Genomic DNA, 18,484 nt, shown 5'->3' on the forward strand with positions numbered 1-18,484 from the left:
GGCCGGAGGACCACCTCTACTGTGTTCTGTCCCCACCCACTTTGCCCTCATTTATCCCTAAACCCAAACGCCAACTTTCAGAAGGAAGAAGCTGCCCTCCTCTGGTAAAGCCGATGAATTCATCAGCCCTCTCATGTTCATCCAAGCAGCAGCTCCAAGCTAAGAATCCTGGAGCTGCCTGGATTCTCCTTCTGTTCTGGCTGCAACACTCAGGAGCTTCTTAGGTGGTTGGATTCTTGAACCTAGTGTGGAGGAGAGAATCCTCCTTCCCCCAGTTCCTCCCTCCATCCCCTGGACTTCCTGGGAGCTGTGCCCTGCTTGGGAGAAGGCAGAGCCCTGAGCCCTCCTGACAGCAGCTGTGGGCACCTCTGCAGCCAGGAGCAGCCTCCTGAAGCCTCGTTTCCATCTCAATGGAAATGACACCATGACCAGTAGAGAGGGATCAAGGGATCTCCCCTGAGACTGAGGAGGGATGCTAGAGCCCAAGGTGCAGGGTCATGTTTTATCTCCTACTTCCTGTCCTCTCCCTGTGCCGGGGATCTCACAGTCCCATGAAACAGAGTACCTTGACCGTAGCTGGTGGTGCCAGAATAATGTTCTGAGGGCAGGTGGTGGGGATGTGATAAGAACTTTGAAGCATTTCCAGGGAGAAGGTGTGGATGTCCACCAGCCCCCAGCTGGGCAGTCCTCAGGGCACTGCTTGGAGAGGCAGGATCAGCAAAACCCAGCTGCCAGTCCATTTCCTTCTTTGGCTCTCTGCTGAAGTCTCCATGGTTAGGTGCATCTTTGTTCTCCCAGCAGGTGAGGTGTGCTGAGCATCCTGAGGCCAAAGCCACAGGTACACAGAGAGAGGGGACAGGCCAGGTGAAGGCCTCACCTGAGGAGTGAGCTCAGGAAGGTACTGCGACTGTGTTCTGTGGGTCAGGGAATGGTGCACAGGGTCTGCGTGGAGTGTGCAGACCTGCAGCACACAGCGCACACTTGCCCGTGTGGGGGGAGCCCACAGCCTATGCCCAACGAGCCCTGGTTTGCGAGTGGGTCTGTACGCATGTCCAGGTGCAACTCACAGAGCATGGAGGAGCTCAGTGGGTGTTTCTGCAACACCTTGCAGCCCAGGGTAATGCATAATGCAGGCTTCCAGGGCATGTGTGGAGGGGCGGAGATGCCAAGTGTAAGGGTGTCACAGTGTGAGGAGTAGAGACTACACTGGGGGTGGAGGGAGCACACGGTGTGTAATTAGTGGAAATGTTGGACTGACCAGAGCAAGGACGTGTGGGGGAGCTGCCACAAACACCTCCGTAGGTGCTTCCATTCATTCTCACTCTTCACACATGCCTTCCTCCACACAAAGCAAGAAGGAGAGTTAGGGAGGAATCACGGTGGGTGGGGTAAGAGCACAGCGCAAGCACCGTGGCCACCCTTGCTTCCTGGACTTCCCAAGTCGGGATCCAACTTGGCCTCGACTCATGAGGGGGCATATAGCGAATGGTTTCCAGCACCAGCTTTGGAAGCAATGGTTTGGGCTTGAACCCTGACCTATTACACCTTGCGTGACCCAAAACCTCCTGGTGACCCAGTTTTCTCAATAGCAGGATAAGGAGCTTCGGCCCACCTCTTGAGTGGTTTTGAGAACTGAAGATGATCCAGGGGTCTAGCACCTCCTTGGGTGTTACATTCCCAAATAAAATAGTAACTTAAGAACCTAACAGCAGAGGTAATTTGGGGTTTTTTTTGTACTAGGGATTGAACTCAGGGGTGCTCTACCAATGAACTATACCCCCACCGCTTTGGACTTTTTATCCTGCCTCAGCCTCCCAAGTCACTGGGATTTGAGGCATATGCCATGGCTCCCACTAGAGCACATCTCTTAGTGACATCTCAAAGATTTCTGTAGGGTAGAAAGCTGCTCTTCCAAAGGCCTGGCTATCCTACACCCAGGGCAGAATCCTTGCCAGGGAAATCCCTTTCCCCATCTTGGCAACCCCTCAGCCCACTCTACCCTTGCTTAGTCCAGAGGGAATCTAGCAGAAGGGAAGAACGGAGGAACTGCACACCAAGGAAGAGATTCAGCTGGATACAGGGATGCACACCGGTAATCCTAGTGGTTCAGGAAGCTGAGATAGGAGGACCGCAAGTTCAAGATCAGCCTAAGCAACCTAGCAAGGCCCTAAGTAACAGCAAGACCCTGTCTCAAAGTAAAAAGAAGGGCTGGGGATGCAGCTCAGTGGTGAAGCACCTGTGGGCTAAATCTCTAGTACAAAAGGGAAAAAAAATTAAAGTCAGTGGTAGAGCCCTTGCCTAGCCTGTGCAATGCCCAAGTGTGTTCCAGTAAAAAGAAAGATAGATAGATGAGATTCGCACTCATAGCACTTCCTTTAGATAAAAAGCACTAGGGAAATGGAATAGAGACCAAGCTGAAGCCATTCAACACCCAGGCCTCAGGATCTGAAGGAAACCATGCAAGCCCTTGTGCAACAGTGACCAGCTGCTCCACCCCGCTGCACCCAGGAACATTTTTCCGGTAGTGCTCTGCTGGGGTTCAACCTGCCTGAGCTCAGGGCAGTGCTGGAGCCTGCACACAGGACCCAAATATGTGTCCCCTCTCAACCCCGTGTTTGGTGGTTGTATTTTAGTAGTTTGGAATCCACCATGGAGAAAGCATTCACACCATGGAAATGGGCATCTCTCCGTGAGACCAGCAGGTCAGGGAAGACAAGAGAATAAAACCCTCTGGAGCTATTCAGAGAGAGAGGAGAGCTGAGAACAGATGACCCTGGGTGAATCCTTCTCTGCTGACCTCACGTGCACAGGCACTTTGACATCCAAGGATGGGAAACTTAGGCCTGGCACCCTAAAAACAATAAAACCACAAACGTTGTGTTAGAAATAATGGGAAGACATTTTCTACATTCTTCCAGCTTCTGAGGTTGTGTTTGCCCAACTCAGTAGGGTCACAACGTGTCCTGTCCCTTAGAGCAGATACAGACCCCCTTCTTCTGGTCCGAGTTGTCAGTTCTCTGGCAGAAGGGAGCTGCCTGCAAAGTCATCCCCTACCCAGAAATGGCCATCCACATCCAGTGTCTGAGATCAACAGGGGCACAAACACCCACTGCTCACAGCAGAGAGTGTTGTCTCTGAAGAGTCTCCACCACTCCTGAGCTCCCAGGGGGGTCAGCTGAGGCCAGGTTAGGTGCATTCCAGGGTCTCCCATGGCCCCTTCCTGCACCCTCCTTCCCTCTCAGGTATTGTTCCTGACATCTCCAAGAAAAGTCTTGCACTAAATTAGCCCAGAGTTCATCCTCTGAGGACCTCAAGACCCCCTGCCAACCCCTCAGCAGTAAAGAGGGAAAGCAATGTAGGCAGGTGATGGTATCACCCCACAAACACCACCACATGGGTCTCTACAGGGGGGGCTGTGGATGTAGATTGTGGCCCGCTGGGGACCTGCGAACCAGCACAGATGCTTCCACAGAGCAAATGCCACACCCTGTGTTTGGCTGGGGGATTTCAAGCCACCTATGAGAGGGTGGGGCTGGAGAAAGTGAGGGCTTATGAGCTAGTGAGTGTGCGCTGGTGCTGATGCTTTGGCCTGGCATCGCTGTAACAAGGGGAGAGGGACAAAAGAATATCACCCCTCTGCTGGAGTTAGCAGCACACAGGATCTCTGCAGCTGTCCGCCTGCTCTGTGGACTCCACAGAGACCTGAGCCTGCAGAACCCAACTCCTCTCTGCCTCCGGGCACAAGGCACATGCTGTCCCAAGCACTTCAGTTCCTGGTTCTTGAGTGGGGATTGCAGTGACTCAGCCCACGTGACCCGACTGAAAGGAGTGACATTGAAGAATCAGTGTCAGCCCCTGGCATTAGCACCAGGTCATGGTCCGCACTGTACACCTAGGCGTGATGGTTCTGGGTCCCATAAAGTACATTCATTTATCCCTCCAGGGACTCCCTGGGAAGCAGATACTACACTCATTGTGCTGGGTGTGGGACTCCCATATAGCCGTCTTCCAATCTCAAACCCATGCTGGTCCCACCCAACCTCATCATGGGTTCTAGAGGGACAAACCAAGGACCCAGCAGGGAGAAACTGATGGGCTTTGGCTCCAGCAGATGGAGTCATCCCATTTGCCATGTTTCTGGCTTAGAAGCTCCTTTTGTGATCTGAGCCCAGATCACTTTAACCGGTGGATGCACAGATGGCAGGCAGCTTCCCCACCACCTGGTGGAAGGGAGTTCCCTGGCCACCCTACTACAGTGGGAGGACTTTGCTGAGCAAACTCCAGGCAGTGGACTGTGTCCATGCCGGGGAGTGCCAAAGGGAGGCGGGATTTGCCTCCCAGCTCCCCCTAGTAATTCCCCTGCCTGGCCTAGACACCTGCTGTGCCCCTCCTTGAGGCAACCGCATTACCTATGAACTTGCTAATTGGAAGCTAGTTTCTCTTCCGAGGTGCTGCAGCTGGGTGTGAGAACTGCAGAGGGGCCCCTGCCCCCTCGGGATGACAGTAATACAGATCACGCTTAGATCAACCTGCAGCTGTACCAAATACTCAGCTGTACCAAATCTTGCATCTGCAAGATCTCATGCACCAGAAGCATCTTCTACACTCCCAAGGGTCGGGCGCGACAGCCTTATACTGGTGATTCCACACCCTGGGGTTTTAGGCCAGAGAGGCCTGGGTCTGGAGTCCAGGGCACCTTGGAACGAGCAGGGCATGTGGGAAGCACCAGCTCGGTGCCCACTATGGGCTCAGGGCTCCATCAGCAGCCACTGTCATTACTATTATTGCCTCATTACTGCTCCCCATATATGCCCCTGGTTACAGAAGTGATCACACCAGCAAGTGCCTGCTCCATCAAGTCCTATCCTCTGGTCCTTGGCCCATGGCAGAGGGCAGGCTAATCTTTGAAGGTCTGTCTGCTGCTGCTTTAAAGGCCAAGTGTGGGGGCTTCGTGTGCTGAGCCAGTCTTGTCTTTGATGGGGATGAAATGGAAACATGATGTGGCTCAAGAGGTAGCGCGCTCGCGCCTGGCAAGCGTGCAGTCCAGGTTCGATCCTCAGCACCACATACAAACAAAGATGTTGTGTCCGTCGAAAAACTAAAAAATAAATATTAAAAAATAAAATAAAGACAAGGGACGGAGGCCAGCAAAAGGACTGTGCCTGCCTGTGACCCCCTGGTGCCATGAAGGTGCCTGTCTTCAGCCTTCTGGCCAATTTGGTCCCGGAGGCACATGATGGAGCAGAGACACCTGCTACCTGCTGCAGAGCTGTTGTGGGAACATGAGGGAACTGCCCAGGAAGACAGCAGGACAGTGAGGACAGTGACTTCATCCTTTTTTGTCTGAATCAGGCCAGAAATTGTGTGACTCATGGTCCGACTCAGATTTCTTTTACCTTACTTGAAATATGCCAAATTTCTCCCCTATCTTTATTTCCTTTATAAAGACATTTACTGTAAAAATGCTAAGCTCTATGAAATATATTTGGAACTCAAGCCATATGGCTCACCAGGAGAGAGAGAGCCGTATGCTGGGCTCATTGGTTATAAAGCTGCTCCAAGCCCAATATCAGAAGTTCCTGAAAAGGAAATTAATAGATCATCTTAAGCAATTTAGGACATGTTTTTAGGTGAACGAGGAATAGTTGTTGCTGTTATTGTAATTCGGACAATATTCATTGAGGGATAGTCCATGCTAGACATGGTGATAAGTGAGCTGGGAGTTAAAGTATCAAGTAGAGTACCTTTTTTACTATTACTCACCAACTAACACTTTGACCAAAATTACTCTCCCTCCCTCCCTCCCTCTGAAATGCTCAAGTGATCACCAAATGATGTGACAGTAAATTACAGACATCATGACACTTTACTCCTAAATTCTTCAGCTGATGGCCACCAAGAATAAGCCTCCTTCTCCACCCAAGTACCATGCCACTGCAGGTCCCAAGATATTTAGTGCTGACACGGAAATATTGTCTGAAGCACATGGCCATCTTCACCTTCTTCCAGGAACCCCAAGAACATCCGTGGTAGCTATTTTTTTTTAAGCAACCCAGAATCCCCCATGGATCCTAATTACATTTGGCTTTTTCCTGATGTTTCATGGATACAGAGCTTAAAAAGGAAAGATCTAGAGCTCTCAAATAAAGGCTTTAGAGGAAAAAAACCTTCAATCTGAAACTAAAAGCAAAAATCCAATTCACAAAGGGCCTTCAGATGTGTTTGATTCTCATTCTTCACTACAGATGGGCAAATTGTTTCTTAGAGGGGCCTACGGGTGCCTAATTATTCCAACAGACTAATGCCATCTGCTCCCTACAAGAAGAAAAATGGTCAAAAGTTCGTATCAAACGGCCGCAGGCCCTGTTCAGGGTATGGCTTGTGTCCTCTAAATATAGCCATGTCCTGCAGGCTGGGCTGCCCTGGGCCTGATTCAGGTTATCAGGGATGTAGAAAAAAAAAAAGAAAGAAAGAAAGAAAGAAAATATACAAATAAGAATCCTGTCCTCACAGTTCTTACTGTGCAAATCACCCCAGACCTCATCCTGCAGTGAGGGAGGAGGCAGGAGACCGGGATTGAAAGTGTGGGCACGGCCAGCCCACACTGGACCCCAGGACACAGGGCACTTGGACTTCATCCAAAGACCAGTGAAGAGCCACTGAGGGGTGCAGCATGACCAGATGTCTGTTTCAGAGAGACCATTCGTGTGGGATGAGGGGCAAGGAGGCCAAGGAAGTTCTGCGAGGAAGCTGGGCCCCCGGCAGGTGATGGTGTCCTGGATCTGAGGCAGGGGAAGGGGTATGGCACAGACAGAAGGGAAGAGATAAAGACTCATTTTGGTGATAGGATCCAAGGCCCTTGTAGATAGAATAGATATAGGAAGTAAAGAAAAAAAGAATCCAGATGACACCCGAGTCTCTGTCATTGAAATCATGTGTTGAACAGACGTGAACACACCACAACCCGGAGGCCATGGACAGGTATTTGTAAATAGTTTCATTGACACTCAACCACACCCATCTGTTTACATACTGCAGTCTCACCCTACAACAGCAGCAGGGCCTCGTGGTGGCAACAAACATTATACCAGCAGGGGCGCAGCTCAGTACTGGAGCCCAGCCCAGCACGTGGGAGGCTCTGGGTTCCAATCCCAACCCCACCAAAATTTTTTTTGAAAATACACAAACAGGGGCTGGAGTTGTAGCTCAGCAGTAGAGTGCTTGCCTCGTACGTGTGAGGCACTGGGTTCAATGCCCAGTACTGTATATAAATAAGCAAATAAAATAAAGGTCCATCAACAACTAAAAACAAAAGTAATAAATACACAAAACAAAAACCCTGTGGAGATCGCAAAGCCGAAGACGTTATCTGATTTGTGTGTGTTTGTGTGTATACAGGGATTAAACCCAGGAGCACGTAATCACTGAGTCACATCCCTAACCCTTTTTGTATTTTATTTAGAGACAGGGTCTCACTAAGTTGCTTAGGGCCTCACTAAGTTTCGAAGGCTGGCTTTGAACTTGCAATCCTCCTGTCTCAGCCTCCCGAGCCCTTTGTTATCTGATTCTTTGTTTTGGCCAAGCCATTGCACTCTAGAGTTGCTCAGAAAGAAAAAAGATAGTTTAGTCAGATAAATTTGATCAATTCTGTATTCCATATATATATTTTTTTCTGGCCTCTTCATCATGGATGCATCTACACTGAGAGCTCTGGGAAGTCTCACAAGAAGCAAATCTATTTCTTTTATTAAAATCAACATTTCTGGGGCTGGGGATGTGGCTCAAGCGGTAGCGCGCTCGCCTGCCATGCGTGCAGCCTGGGTTCTATCCTCAGCACCGCATACCAACAACGATGTTGTATCCACTGAGAACTAAAAAATAACTATTAAAAATTCTCTCTCTCTCTCTCTCAAAAAATAAAATAAAATAAAATCAACATTTCTGGCTGGGCGTGGTGGTGCACACCTATAATCTCAGGAGGCTGAGACAGGAGAATTGCAAGTTCAAAGCCAGACTCAGCAAAAAGCAAGGCACTAAGCAACTCAGTAAAACCCTATCTCTAAATAAAATACAAAATAGGGCTAAGTTCAATCCCTATTTAAAAATAAATAAAATCAACATTTCCCAGATATCTTTGGTCTCAGACCATTTTTGTGCTTCACACTGAGGAGTGCACCTGTGGACACCTGCTTTAGAAGGATCAGGAGGCACATTGCATGCATAAAGGTTGGTGAGAATACAAGAGATGAAATCAGTTAAGATATCATTCAAATGGTCCAAAAATCAGTGGGGAAAAAAAAAAAAAGGAGCTGACGTAGGCCTTTGGTTGAGAAGAAGGAAGAAAGCCAGGCAGGTGTAGTCGTAAGCATCTGGAATCCCATCTACTAGAGAGGCTGAGGCAGGAGGATTTCAAGTCCAAGGACAGCCTGGGAAACTTAGTGAAACCCTGTCTCAAAGTAAAATAGAGCTCAATGATAGAGCCCTTGCCTCCTATGTGCTAGGCCTTGGTTTGATCCTCAGTACTTGAAACAAAAATAACAATTGAGAAGTGTGAATTGTAGCTTAGACAAATTGAGCTTTGTTGGTTCACAGAAAGCAATGACCTTCTGCTCCCAGGAAGATGGACAAGGCATGTTTTTCTCTATACCTCCCTTTTCAAATAAAAGCCTTGGACAGCAGTGTTTAGAGGGGAGGTCCTGGGGAATGAGTGGATCTTGAGGGCTCTACATGGATGGATCAGCCCACTGATGGATTAAGAATCTGACGACAGAAGGCTGGGTGGTGGAGCCATGTTGGAGGAAGCAGGTCACTGGGGTGTTCCCTGGGAGACATTTCTCCTCCCCAGCCCCCTCTGCTTCCCAGCTGCCACGACCATGGGGTTCCACTTCACCTCAGTCCCAAAGTAGCCAGCTGCCCAGGATTGAAACCTCTGAAACCTGAAATAAATCTTTCATTCTTTAAATTGTTCATGGGCCTGTCATCACAGCAGCTGGGGAGTCAAAGGAGGGAGGATTGTGAGCCAGACTCAGCAAAAGTGAGGCGCTAAGTGACTCAGTGAGATCCTGTCTTTCATAAAATACAAATTAGCACTGGGGTTGTGGCTCAGTGGTCCAGCACCCCTGAGTTCAATTCCCAGTATCCCCCCTCCCCTAAAATTGTTCATGTCAGGTATTTTGGTCACAGCAATAAATTCTTATTGAGTTGTCACAAGCCAACAGTGAGATGAGTATTGTAGCTCTCATTTTCACAGACAAGGAAACTGAGGCTGGGAGAGACCAAGTCTCAAGCCCAAAGTCACACATCCACCAAAATGCAGAGTCAAGGATCAGATATGTGAGTGTTTTTTGTTTTGGGGGTTTTTTGTTTTGTTTTGTTTTTTCCTTTTCTCCTGTCCATATTTTTTCTAGTACTCCACCCAGTCACCTTGTCTGGTAGGTTATCTGGGGTTAAACCCCACCCCACGCCCTTCTTGCTGGGTGGTTTGTAAAATTCGGTCTGCCTCCCTTTAAAGAGCTGAAGTTCTGATAATGAGGTGTCAGACCTTGCGCAGTGGACAGGTGAACAGCTCTTCATTCCCAGCGTCTCTAAACAGTTGGGCTGGAGTTTAATTTAAGCGCCCGGGTACCATGGCAATGCCAGTGCTATAAATACCCAGAAGCGGCTCCTTTCAGCTAGCCCACTGGGTACTGCGCTTACCGCCCACCCGGTTTCCACCAGGGCTCCGCTGCGCAGTAGGAGGGGAGGAGAGCGGCTGTGAGCAAGGGCGCCCTCCCTTGCTCACAAGCGCTCCTCTCCCTCCCTCCCTCCACGCCCCCACCCTTGAAACTGAGATTTCATCTCCTCCTTCAGTGCATAATTCATTTCCTGCTTGGTGAAAGACACAACAGCTCCCAAGTCCCAGAGGACTCTTGGGTGAGGGCTCTGGAAACAGGACGGTCTCCACCTGTCTTGCAGCCCAGGATCGCCACTAGCCCAACAGAAATCCAGTTAATGAATACAGCAGTAAGGGTTGGGGGCCAGGCAGCACCGTGGGAGGAAAACGCCTCCTTCCAGAGACTTGAGTGGCCTATGACATCCCATACTTTTCACCCCCAGGTGGGTCTGGGACAGCATCAGGCAGGTGCAGCATCGGCAGCTGAGGAGCAGAGCCCACTGCCACTCTACCTGCTCAAGGCAAACTCCATGATGATTCGCTTTGGCTGCCCTGCCCAGCCTCCAAAGCCTCCTTCAGCCACTGCAGATGGGTCCACAACCCAAATGAAGCAGAAGTTCAAGATTGGCTTCCTGGCTACCCCTCCACCTGCTCCAACCAGACAGTAACCCAGAATTCTCTCCATAGGTACTTTAGGGTCACCTTGCTGGGAATTCAGAAGGGAAAGCCCACAGAAGCAGCATTGATGTCTGGGCTTTAACCTCTTGCGCCTCAGTTTGCTCCTCTAGAAAATGGAATCAATAAGACCAAGGACAATAAATCATTACACATAGAGACTCCTTTCCCTGTTTGTAAAATGAATCGGTTCTGTTAGACTTGGATTTATTTTCCAGTGCCGTATTCAGCACTGAGGACCCAGAGGTAAATAAGAAACCATTTCGTCTGCCTCCGCTCTCATGTTGCCAAGGATTTCTTCCACCCTAATTTTCTCTGGCTTAGGACATGTTTTCCCATCACTGGGGGGAAAAAAACCCAGTCCACCATGAACCTCAAGTAATGCATGACTAAAGGAAGGGGACATTATTGGCTCAGCCATAGAACATAAGTGTGCATTCCCCAGGATGTGTGGGAGGGACAGCACGAGGTAGGAAGGTAGTCACTAAAGAGAAAGACAAATCTCCGCAGAAGTTCTCCAAGCCTCTATTGCCCTAAAGAATGCAGGGGCCAACAGGAAGCTATGCTGGCATTTCCCTTCCCTTCATTATTTGCATTTAATTTCTCCTTCTTGCCATCTCCATGAAACATGTCACCCTGTCCTTTAAGGCATATGTATGGAAAGTAGCCTTTCTTTGTGGCTGTTGCAGTGGGGAACTGATTTAAGTGGGCATTGCTTTTAAAAACAAGCAACTTGTCCCAGGCTTGGTGTCTCCTGCAGGCCACCTGGCTCTGAAGTTTTGGCCAGTGGTCACTGCTGCTTGGCTCCAACAATGGTCAGGCCTACCTCCTTGAACTCAGCACACAGGCAGCCAGACACAGCCCCAGGAGGAAGAGGCCAGGGCCTCTTGTCTTCAGTTCAGATTCCTGCAGGTCAGTCACCTGTAGAGTAAACTCCAATTTGGCCTATCACATGGCTGAGCCGGTTCTCCCTTTAATCCCCTGCACGTTTGCCCTGGGCCTCACAGAATGCCAGGGGGATGATTCACCTGCCATGGTGTGGGGCAGGTGGCCATCTGTTTTATGACCTCACCCTGCTTGAACTTCAGGGAGATAACCTGGGATTCTTTGGTTGGGGGTGGGAGGGCCAAATCCTTGAGTCAGTTCCTACCCTGGTCTTCTTCCTGTTTTCTATGTCAGGTGTAAAAAAAGTCCAAAGGAGAAGTAAATGCCAGGTGGTGGGCATCGGAGTTACAAAGAAAGTCAGATTTGAAAATCTGCAAGGTGTTTCACAAGGAGCACAGTTAGTTAGAAGGTTTGGTTGGAAAATACGACACAAGAAATCAACGATTAGAACTCTCACAAGCAGCCACCCATAATTTTGGGGGATGGACATGAGCTTATGTTTTGAGCAGAAATGGTCCACATTTCATAGAGGTTGCTTGCTGCTAGACCTGGGGCTCCTGAGGTGATGGCTTCTCATCTCATTTTGCCCTTTACAACCCTCCCTAAGGAGTCCACGTTATTATATGATTTTTTTTTTTTTCAGGCCCAGAACTAATACTTCCATTCAGCAAGTCACCCAAGTTCACATGGCTGGAAAGTAGTGTGAGTCTGGGATCCAAGCAGCCTTGCTTCTCAAAAAAATAAAATAAAAAAATAAAAATAAAAAAATTATGAAACAAACATCAAAAGAGATGATGTTTGTCAGCACCCATGATATTCCAGAGCTGAACTACAGAGAGGTCCTAGAGCTACGGGAGAATTTTTAAAAGAAGGAAAGCCTATGTTGGTGGTCGAAAGCAATGGCATTAGAGTCAGACAAACCTAGTTTGTCTCATTAACTGGGTGCCCCTGGCCATTATGAAACCTCAACTTTCTTGTCTATAAAATGGGCACAATATATTGCCCTACTCCAGAGGGTCGTTGTGAAGATTAAAGGAGATCAGATGTGAGAAACATGTAGCTTGGGGTCAGCTTCACTTCTGAACTGTGCTCTAATCAATAATTGGAGGTTTTTCTAGGGGTGTAGCTCAGCACAAAGTCACTTGCTTGGTATGTGCAAGGCCCAGACTGAATTCTTGGCACAATAGGAAAGATAAAATTGAGAATTTTTTACATAGTGAAAGATGGCCCAAGTAGAGAAAGTGGAGAGGGCTGAGGGAATTCCCCATGAAGGAATGGGAAACTCCTACTTTGGGGTGTTTGGAACCTTCCTGAGGCCAGAGTTCCTGGACTTTGGTGTCTAGGATTTGTGGAAGGTGGGAACGAAGAACCAAACACTGAGCCCCTCAGCCCCGACCTCGGGGAAATAATTAACTTTGCAGAAGGTGAGGAGCTCACCATGGAGGGTCTTCTCTATTAAGCAGAGATGACACCATGAGCAGCAGGGGAGCCCCTCTCTTGCTCAGCACATTCTGGCCCATACAGGCCCAGGGAATGACATTTCTACGAGACTGCAGGACTCAGACAAGAGGTCACACTGTACTGTGCTTCATTTCTCTAGTCCGGCTTCCGGTCATATGTCCACTGCAAAAATGGTTGATCTCATCCTCGGGAAACAATATCTAATATAGAAGTCCAAATCTAGCTGATCCTAACTCAATCCTGCTACCCTCTTCTTCTTCTTCTTTTTTTTTTTTGCTACCCTCTTCTTTTGTATTTAATTCAGTATTTTCAAGAAACATTGTCTCTGTTTTATTTATTTTTATGTTTCAAGTGGGTGTCTTGCTTTTTTCACTGGACTGTCCTGGAATTCCCAGGCTCAAGTGACCCTCCTGCTTCAGCTTCCCTAAGTAGCTGGGACCACAGATACACACCTCAGTGCCTGACAGATTGTTTTAATTTCTTAAATTTTTTTCGAGATGGAATTTTGCTCCCCCTTTTCCCCTTCCTCCCACTTTTCTTACCTTCACAGGTAAGTACTCAATTTAACTAACAATATCATTACTATTACTTTTACAAAGTACTTCTCCTGACAACCTCTGGAAGTCCCCCTAGGGAAGCAGATTCGTAGCACTAATTTTAGGGACCCTAGAGCCAGCAGAATTTGCAAATTAAGGGGTGGGGTGGGGTAGCTGAAACTACGTGGGGAGAATTGAATAAGAGGGAGACAGATGGTGCCTGTGCTGGGGGAAGGGACAAGAGATCCTGGAAAACTTATATTCCCCGATTTAAAAGAATCTTCCCACTTAACCACTTCTTGCCTGACTCCGGGTTCTACATAACAGAAAAGCTGGGAGTGTTGGGGCCACCCGTGCCAAGAGCCCTGGACACTCGGGGTGGGAGAGCCAGTAGCGCTGGGAAGCAGAGGCAGAGAGGGTCTTGTCCTGACCTCCTGGGGCTCGCCTCTGGTTCTGGACCCCAGGTAACGGGCAGTCTCCCTTACTCTTGGCAAGGGCAGCGCAGGGGTGGTCGGCGGTTCGGACTGTCCCACGAGGGGGCGCGTCTCGGGCCCTAGGACCCGCCCTCGTGGCGCTGGGCGCGGGGAGGAGACCCGGGAACCCAGGAGCCCGGCGCTCCGCCTCCCGTTTCCGGGGCAGCGCAGTTACCTGCACCGCCCGAGCCGCACCTGGCGGAGGCAGAGTCGCAGGGCGGGCGAGCTCGCAGCGGCCGAACCGAGAGAAGGAACGGCGCCGGCTGGGGAGGCGGCGGGCGGCGAGCAGGGCGGCGGAGGAGGGCAGGCGGCAGCAGCGCTCGGCCCGCTCCGCCTGGCCGGCTGGGCGCACCCGGCCCGCACCGCGCTGCTGCGGGCGCACATGGCAGCGTGAGAGGCCAGCGGCGGGAGGAGCGGGCGGCGCCGGGGCCGCAGGGCCGCATGGACAGCGGCGCCACCCCGGCCGGCCCCCATTAGGGCCCCCAGTCCGCGGGCGCCACCCCCCGATCATGGTGCCTCGGCGGCCGCCTGGACTAGGGACGGCCGGCCGGAGCCGCTGAGCCCCGCGGCGGCCGCGAGCTGCATGGGGGAGCGCGGGCCGCGCTCGGGAAGATGCCCCGGCCGGAGTTGCCCCTGCCGGAGGGCTGGGAGGAGGCTCGCGACTTCGACGGCAAGGTCTACTACATAGACCACACGAACCGCACCACCAGCTGGATCGATCCGCGGGACAGGTAGGACCCCGGGAAGCTGCCGGCCCCCCCGGCAGGGTCCCCACCTGCCCTTGAGGCCACCGACCCGGGCTGGGCAAGAGGGCAGGGGAGCTCAGCGAGTCCCTCGCGCTTTCTTCAGTTTGCCTCCCACCCCCGCCCCTTCCGGAGCGCCACTGCTGCCCCAGCAGGGTGCTTAGAGGATGGGACAGCCAGTGAGCTGGCCGGATCTGCCCCCACCGCCATCCCCTGCTGGTGTACCTAGGCCCCAGCCAGCACCTGCCAGGAGTTTTGACCTTAAGCTCTAGCCCCGCCCCCTTCCCCTTTATGGGGAGAGGTTCGGCGGGGGCGGGGGCCGCGACCCAGCTGGAGAAGCCCAGTCTTTCCACAAAACTCGCCTGGGGGAGGGGGATGGGATCTGGTTTGGAGGGGTGATAGGGACCCTGGGTTCGGTGGAGACTACTGGAGGAAGGAGAAGACAGCCTGGAGTGTGCATTTTGACAGGTGCCTCCTTGGCCCCTGAGAGTGTTGGAGCAAGTCTGGGGAGGCCCAGGTGGGACGGGAAGGAGGGAGCCGGCGAGGGCAGCCAAGGGAGACTGGTTCTCCAGGAATCTCACTGCAACTTGGAAGCTGTTAGGATGTAGATGGAGGTGAGAGGCCTCCCGCGAAGCCCTGCCCATCACCGCTTTCTCCTCCCTTTCTCCTCTCTGGGGCCCGAGGCTCCTCAGCCCTGCACCAGTGCGTCTTGACCTTGGTGAGCGCCTAGCCGACTGGAGCACGGGATTGTGCTGAGGCAGGTGCAGTCTGAACGCCCTAGACTTTCTCCCGGTTTGGGCTACTTGGAATTACTTTGCACACACACCCTCTCCATGTATGTGCTGGGGGTGGGGGTCGAGACCCCTTTCCACCCCCGGACCACTTTGTTTTCCTAGGCTGACACGGTTTGTGGTCAAAGCGTCTCAGGAATGTGAAATTTTCACCTGATCTGTGACCTTGGGGGTCAGGTCCCCCTGAAGCAATGGAGGTGATTTTTTTGGAACCTTCATTATGTGGGGTTTGGGTGGGGGTGGGGCATATCTCAGAAGTTCAGGATGGGGTGTATGAAAGATGTGGGTTAAAATTTTTTAAAAAGGAGCTGAAAGAAAATGAGAGTTGAAATTCCCAGTAGTTTCCATTGAGTACTTCTGTCTTCATTCATTCATTCATCGTTTCCTGGGTGCCCATTCTGCTCAGCACCATGCCAAATCTGGAACAGAACATTTTAATGCTGGAGAGTGTCCCTTAGGCAAACTTCTTTGACCTCTTTGCGGTGGTTTCCCTATGTGTCAGATGAATGGTTTGCTTGGAAGGGAAGGAGTTGAATAGTGGGATTCTTAAAAGTTGGAAGGGACCTAAGCCATCAGAGCCCAACTTCCATTTTTAAAACATAAGAGAAAATTTGAAGCCCTGAGTTGTGATTTGCTCAAGAATTTTTATCTTCCCACCTGCATGCACCAAGTTCTTGACCAGCTCTGACATTCTGTCTGCCAAACTTGTTTTCCTGATGTGCTTCCCCCCCCCCATGTCAATCAGTTGCCCCACATGTGGGTAAACTTGGCAGCCCCTTTTCTCTAGTTGTCTTCTAAGAAGAGGCAAATTCAAGCTTACCTTTCCTCCCACAGTTTAAGTCCCTGCAGTTGACCTCACCCAGTGCCTGTTAGCAGTTGGATGTCATGTTGGAAGTTGAGGACTACCAGGCCAGCAGCCATAACCATGCATCTGAGATGATAATGCAGTCTTGGGAGGTTTTGCAAACAGCTGTAATTCTTTACCCTTGCAAGAGGACAACATGTAGCTTTCTTTGAAGGACTGACTTGGCTAGAACAGTTTCCCACATTTCATTGTCACATGGGCCACCTTCTTGACTTTCTGGTATATCCACTTGAGGTATTGCTTACTTTAATACTTGACTTTGGATCAACTCACTCTTAAAAATTTTTGTGCCACTTTCACAAATGGGAAACTATCTATTGCCATAAATAGAGAGGAACTTTAAAAAATCCCAGTAATTGCTGGGAGATGGTCAGTGTCATTCATTTTATTTTAGCTGGACACTGTGGCCTGACTAAGGCCCCAGTGCCAGGCCTGCACAGACTTTGATTTTAATCAGCTTGGCAAGTGATGGAGAGCAGGCAAGAGCATACAGATGCTTAGTGGAGCTGTTTACCTTCACCTTGTAAGTAGGTTTTTGTTGTTGTTTTGGTACGGGGGATTAAATCCAAGGTCACTACCACTAAGCTACATCCCCCAGCCCTTATTTTTTATTTTGAGATAGGGTCTCGCTAAATTGCTTAGGACCTCTCTAAGTTGCTGAGGCTGGCCTCAAACTTGCGATCCTCTTGCCTTGCCACCTGAATTGCTGGGATTATAGGCATGTGCCACTGGACCCACTAAGTAGGTTTGGTTTTGTGTTCTACCACCAAGCTACATCCCCAGCTCTACTCATTGATTTGTAAGGCTTTATCTTTGGGCTTCCTGGTCATCCTACCTGAATTGGGCTGGTGTGGGGCACTTGAGCTTGGGGTCAGCTCCAGGTGTTGTAGGCCAGCTCTGAAGGTGTCTGGGTAGAGCTGAGCTGAGCATATATATGTGCTTCCCTGGACTTTCCCTTCTGTGTGCTTGGTTAGGGATTTCTACCTTTTAGTTCTGCCTGTTGGGCTCCGTGGACTAGCTTTGAGCTTGCTGAAGTTCAAGTGCTCCACGGGCAAGAGAAGAGATTGATTGTATAGTCTGCAAGGGCTGCCAGCTCTCAGATATGACTTCAGACCCTTCTGCCTCTCCTTACCCACTAATTTTATGGTGGAAAAGAAGGAGGCAATTTTTACTTTATTTATTTATATATTTATTTGGTGCTGGGGATTGAACCCAGTGCCTTGTGCATGCAAGGCAAGCACTCTACCAACTGAGCTATATCCCCACCCCAGAAGGAAGCAGATAAAGTCCCCCAGAGTAGGTAACGTCTTTGCAGCTGTTCAATGCCTTGAACAACAACAACAACAAAAATCCCATTAAAAACCCCACTCCTTAAGAGAGAAAGAGTGAGAGTGTGTGTGTGTGTGTGTTGTGTGTGTGTTTGCCTTGGTGTTTTCCATGCCTGAATCATGGAGATGCCCACCCATTCCCTTGAATTTAAAAGAAGTAAGTCAAATGGTCCTTCAGTTGAAAAAGTGATTTCTTAGCCACCAAGGACAAAATAGCATCTCCGGTTACTAACCCTAAAGAATGTCTTGGCACATTCCTCTCTCTGGGCTGAGCTGTTTTGTGTGCTGTCCGCACAGAGCTCCTGGGGGTAGGGAATCCAGTTTTCAGCTTCCCCTTTCACCAGGGGGTTGGAAGAGCAGCCAAGCGGCCAGCCTTGCCAACTGCGCCCCTTCTCACCCAGGGAGCACAGGGAGACCGAGATTCCTGAGGACCGTTGTCCCAACAACCGGAGAGGGTCCAGTCGGTAGCCTGGGCCCTGCCCACTGGGCAAAAGGCTCCAGCGCTTTCAGGCCCTGCCCCAGTCCTGGCCCATGTAGGGAGGTGACAGGGCATAGAGAGCCAGGTGCTGCATGTCAGGCCTACACAGCCCCTGAGAGGGGGGCTCCTCATGCCGCAGACTTGGGTGCTTCTGGGAGCTGCCAACACAGGGCCAGCAGTCAGAATGTATTTAACTTCATACTCTGCAAAAACAAACACACTGATTGTTCTCTGAGGAAGAATGGATCATTGGGACTGGTCCTACCAGAGAAATTTCCTGAAGCCTAATTCCTACCCATTGCCTGCTGTGTGTTCACAACTTCTTGCAGGAAGCACCTGAGAACTCTGGGTAACTTCTGGATCTGGAGGCCACGTGGCTCAAGAGGCCAGGCAGAGAGGACAGCTCCTCTTCTGATTCAGGACCACCTTTTGCTCATCTGTTTCACAAATAGTTTGCATTGTAGAAAGTTGGGTCCTCACCGGTTAAAAGATATTAACCTCCATGGGGTCCCAGGACTCTTATAAGACAGACCAGGAGCAGGATTTGTCCCCAAGGATTTATTTGTTTGCTTGCTTGCTTTTCAGTGCTGGGCATTG

At 50.4% G+C, this 18,484-nt stretch overlaps 1 protein-coding gene across 3 annotated transcripts in view; it reads left to right on the forward strand.

Annotated features, from left to right (window-relative positions):
• The first annotated feature begins 13,770 nt into the window (after positions 1–13,770).
• Positions 13,771–18,484, forward strand: part of Wwc1 (WW and C2 domain containing 1) — a 146,441-nt gene continuing 141,727 nt past the window's right edge. For 2 of the 3 annotated variants that reach the window (XM_021732790.3, XM_040272080.2), the window contains exon 1: positions 13,772–14,413. In XM_021732790.3, the coding sequence (XP_021588465.2) occupies positions 14,295–14,413 (119 nt within the window). In that variant the 5' untranslated portion in view covers positions 13,772–14,294. Of the gene's footprint in view, positions 14,414–18,484 lie in introns of all 3 variants that reach the window. The other variant, XM_040272079.2, reaches the window with a different exon arrangement.

Source organism: Ictidomys tridecemlineatus, chromosome 1, assembly GCF_052094955.1.
Source record: "Ictidomys tridecemlineatus isolate mIctTri1 chromosome 1, mIctTri1.hap1, whole genome shotgun sequence".
Taxonomy (NCBI): Eukaryota; Metazoa; Chordata; class Mammalia; order Rodentia; family Sciuridae; genus Ictidomys; species Ictidomys tridecemlineatus.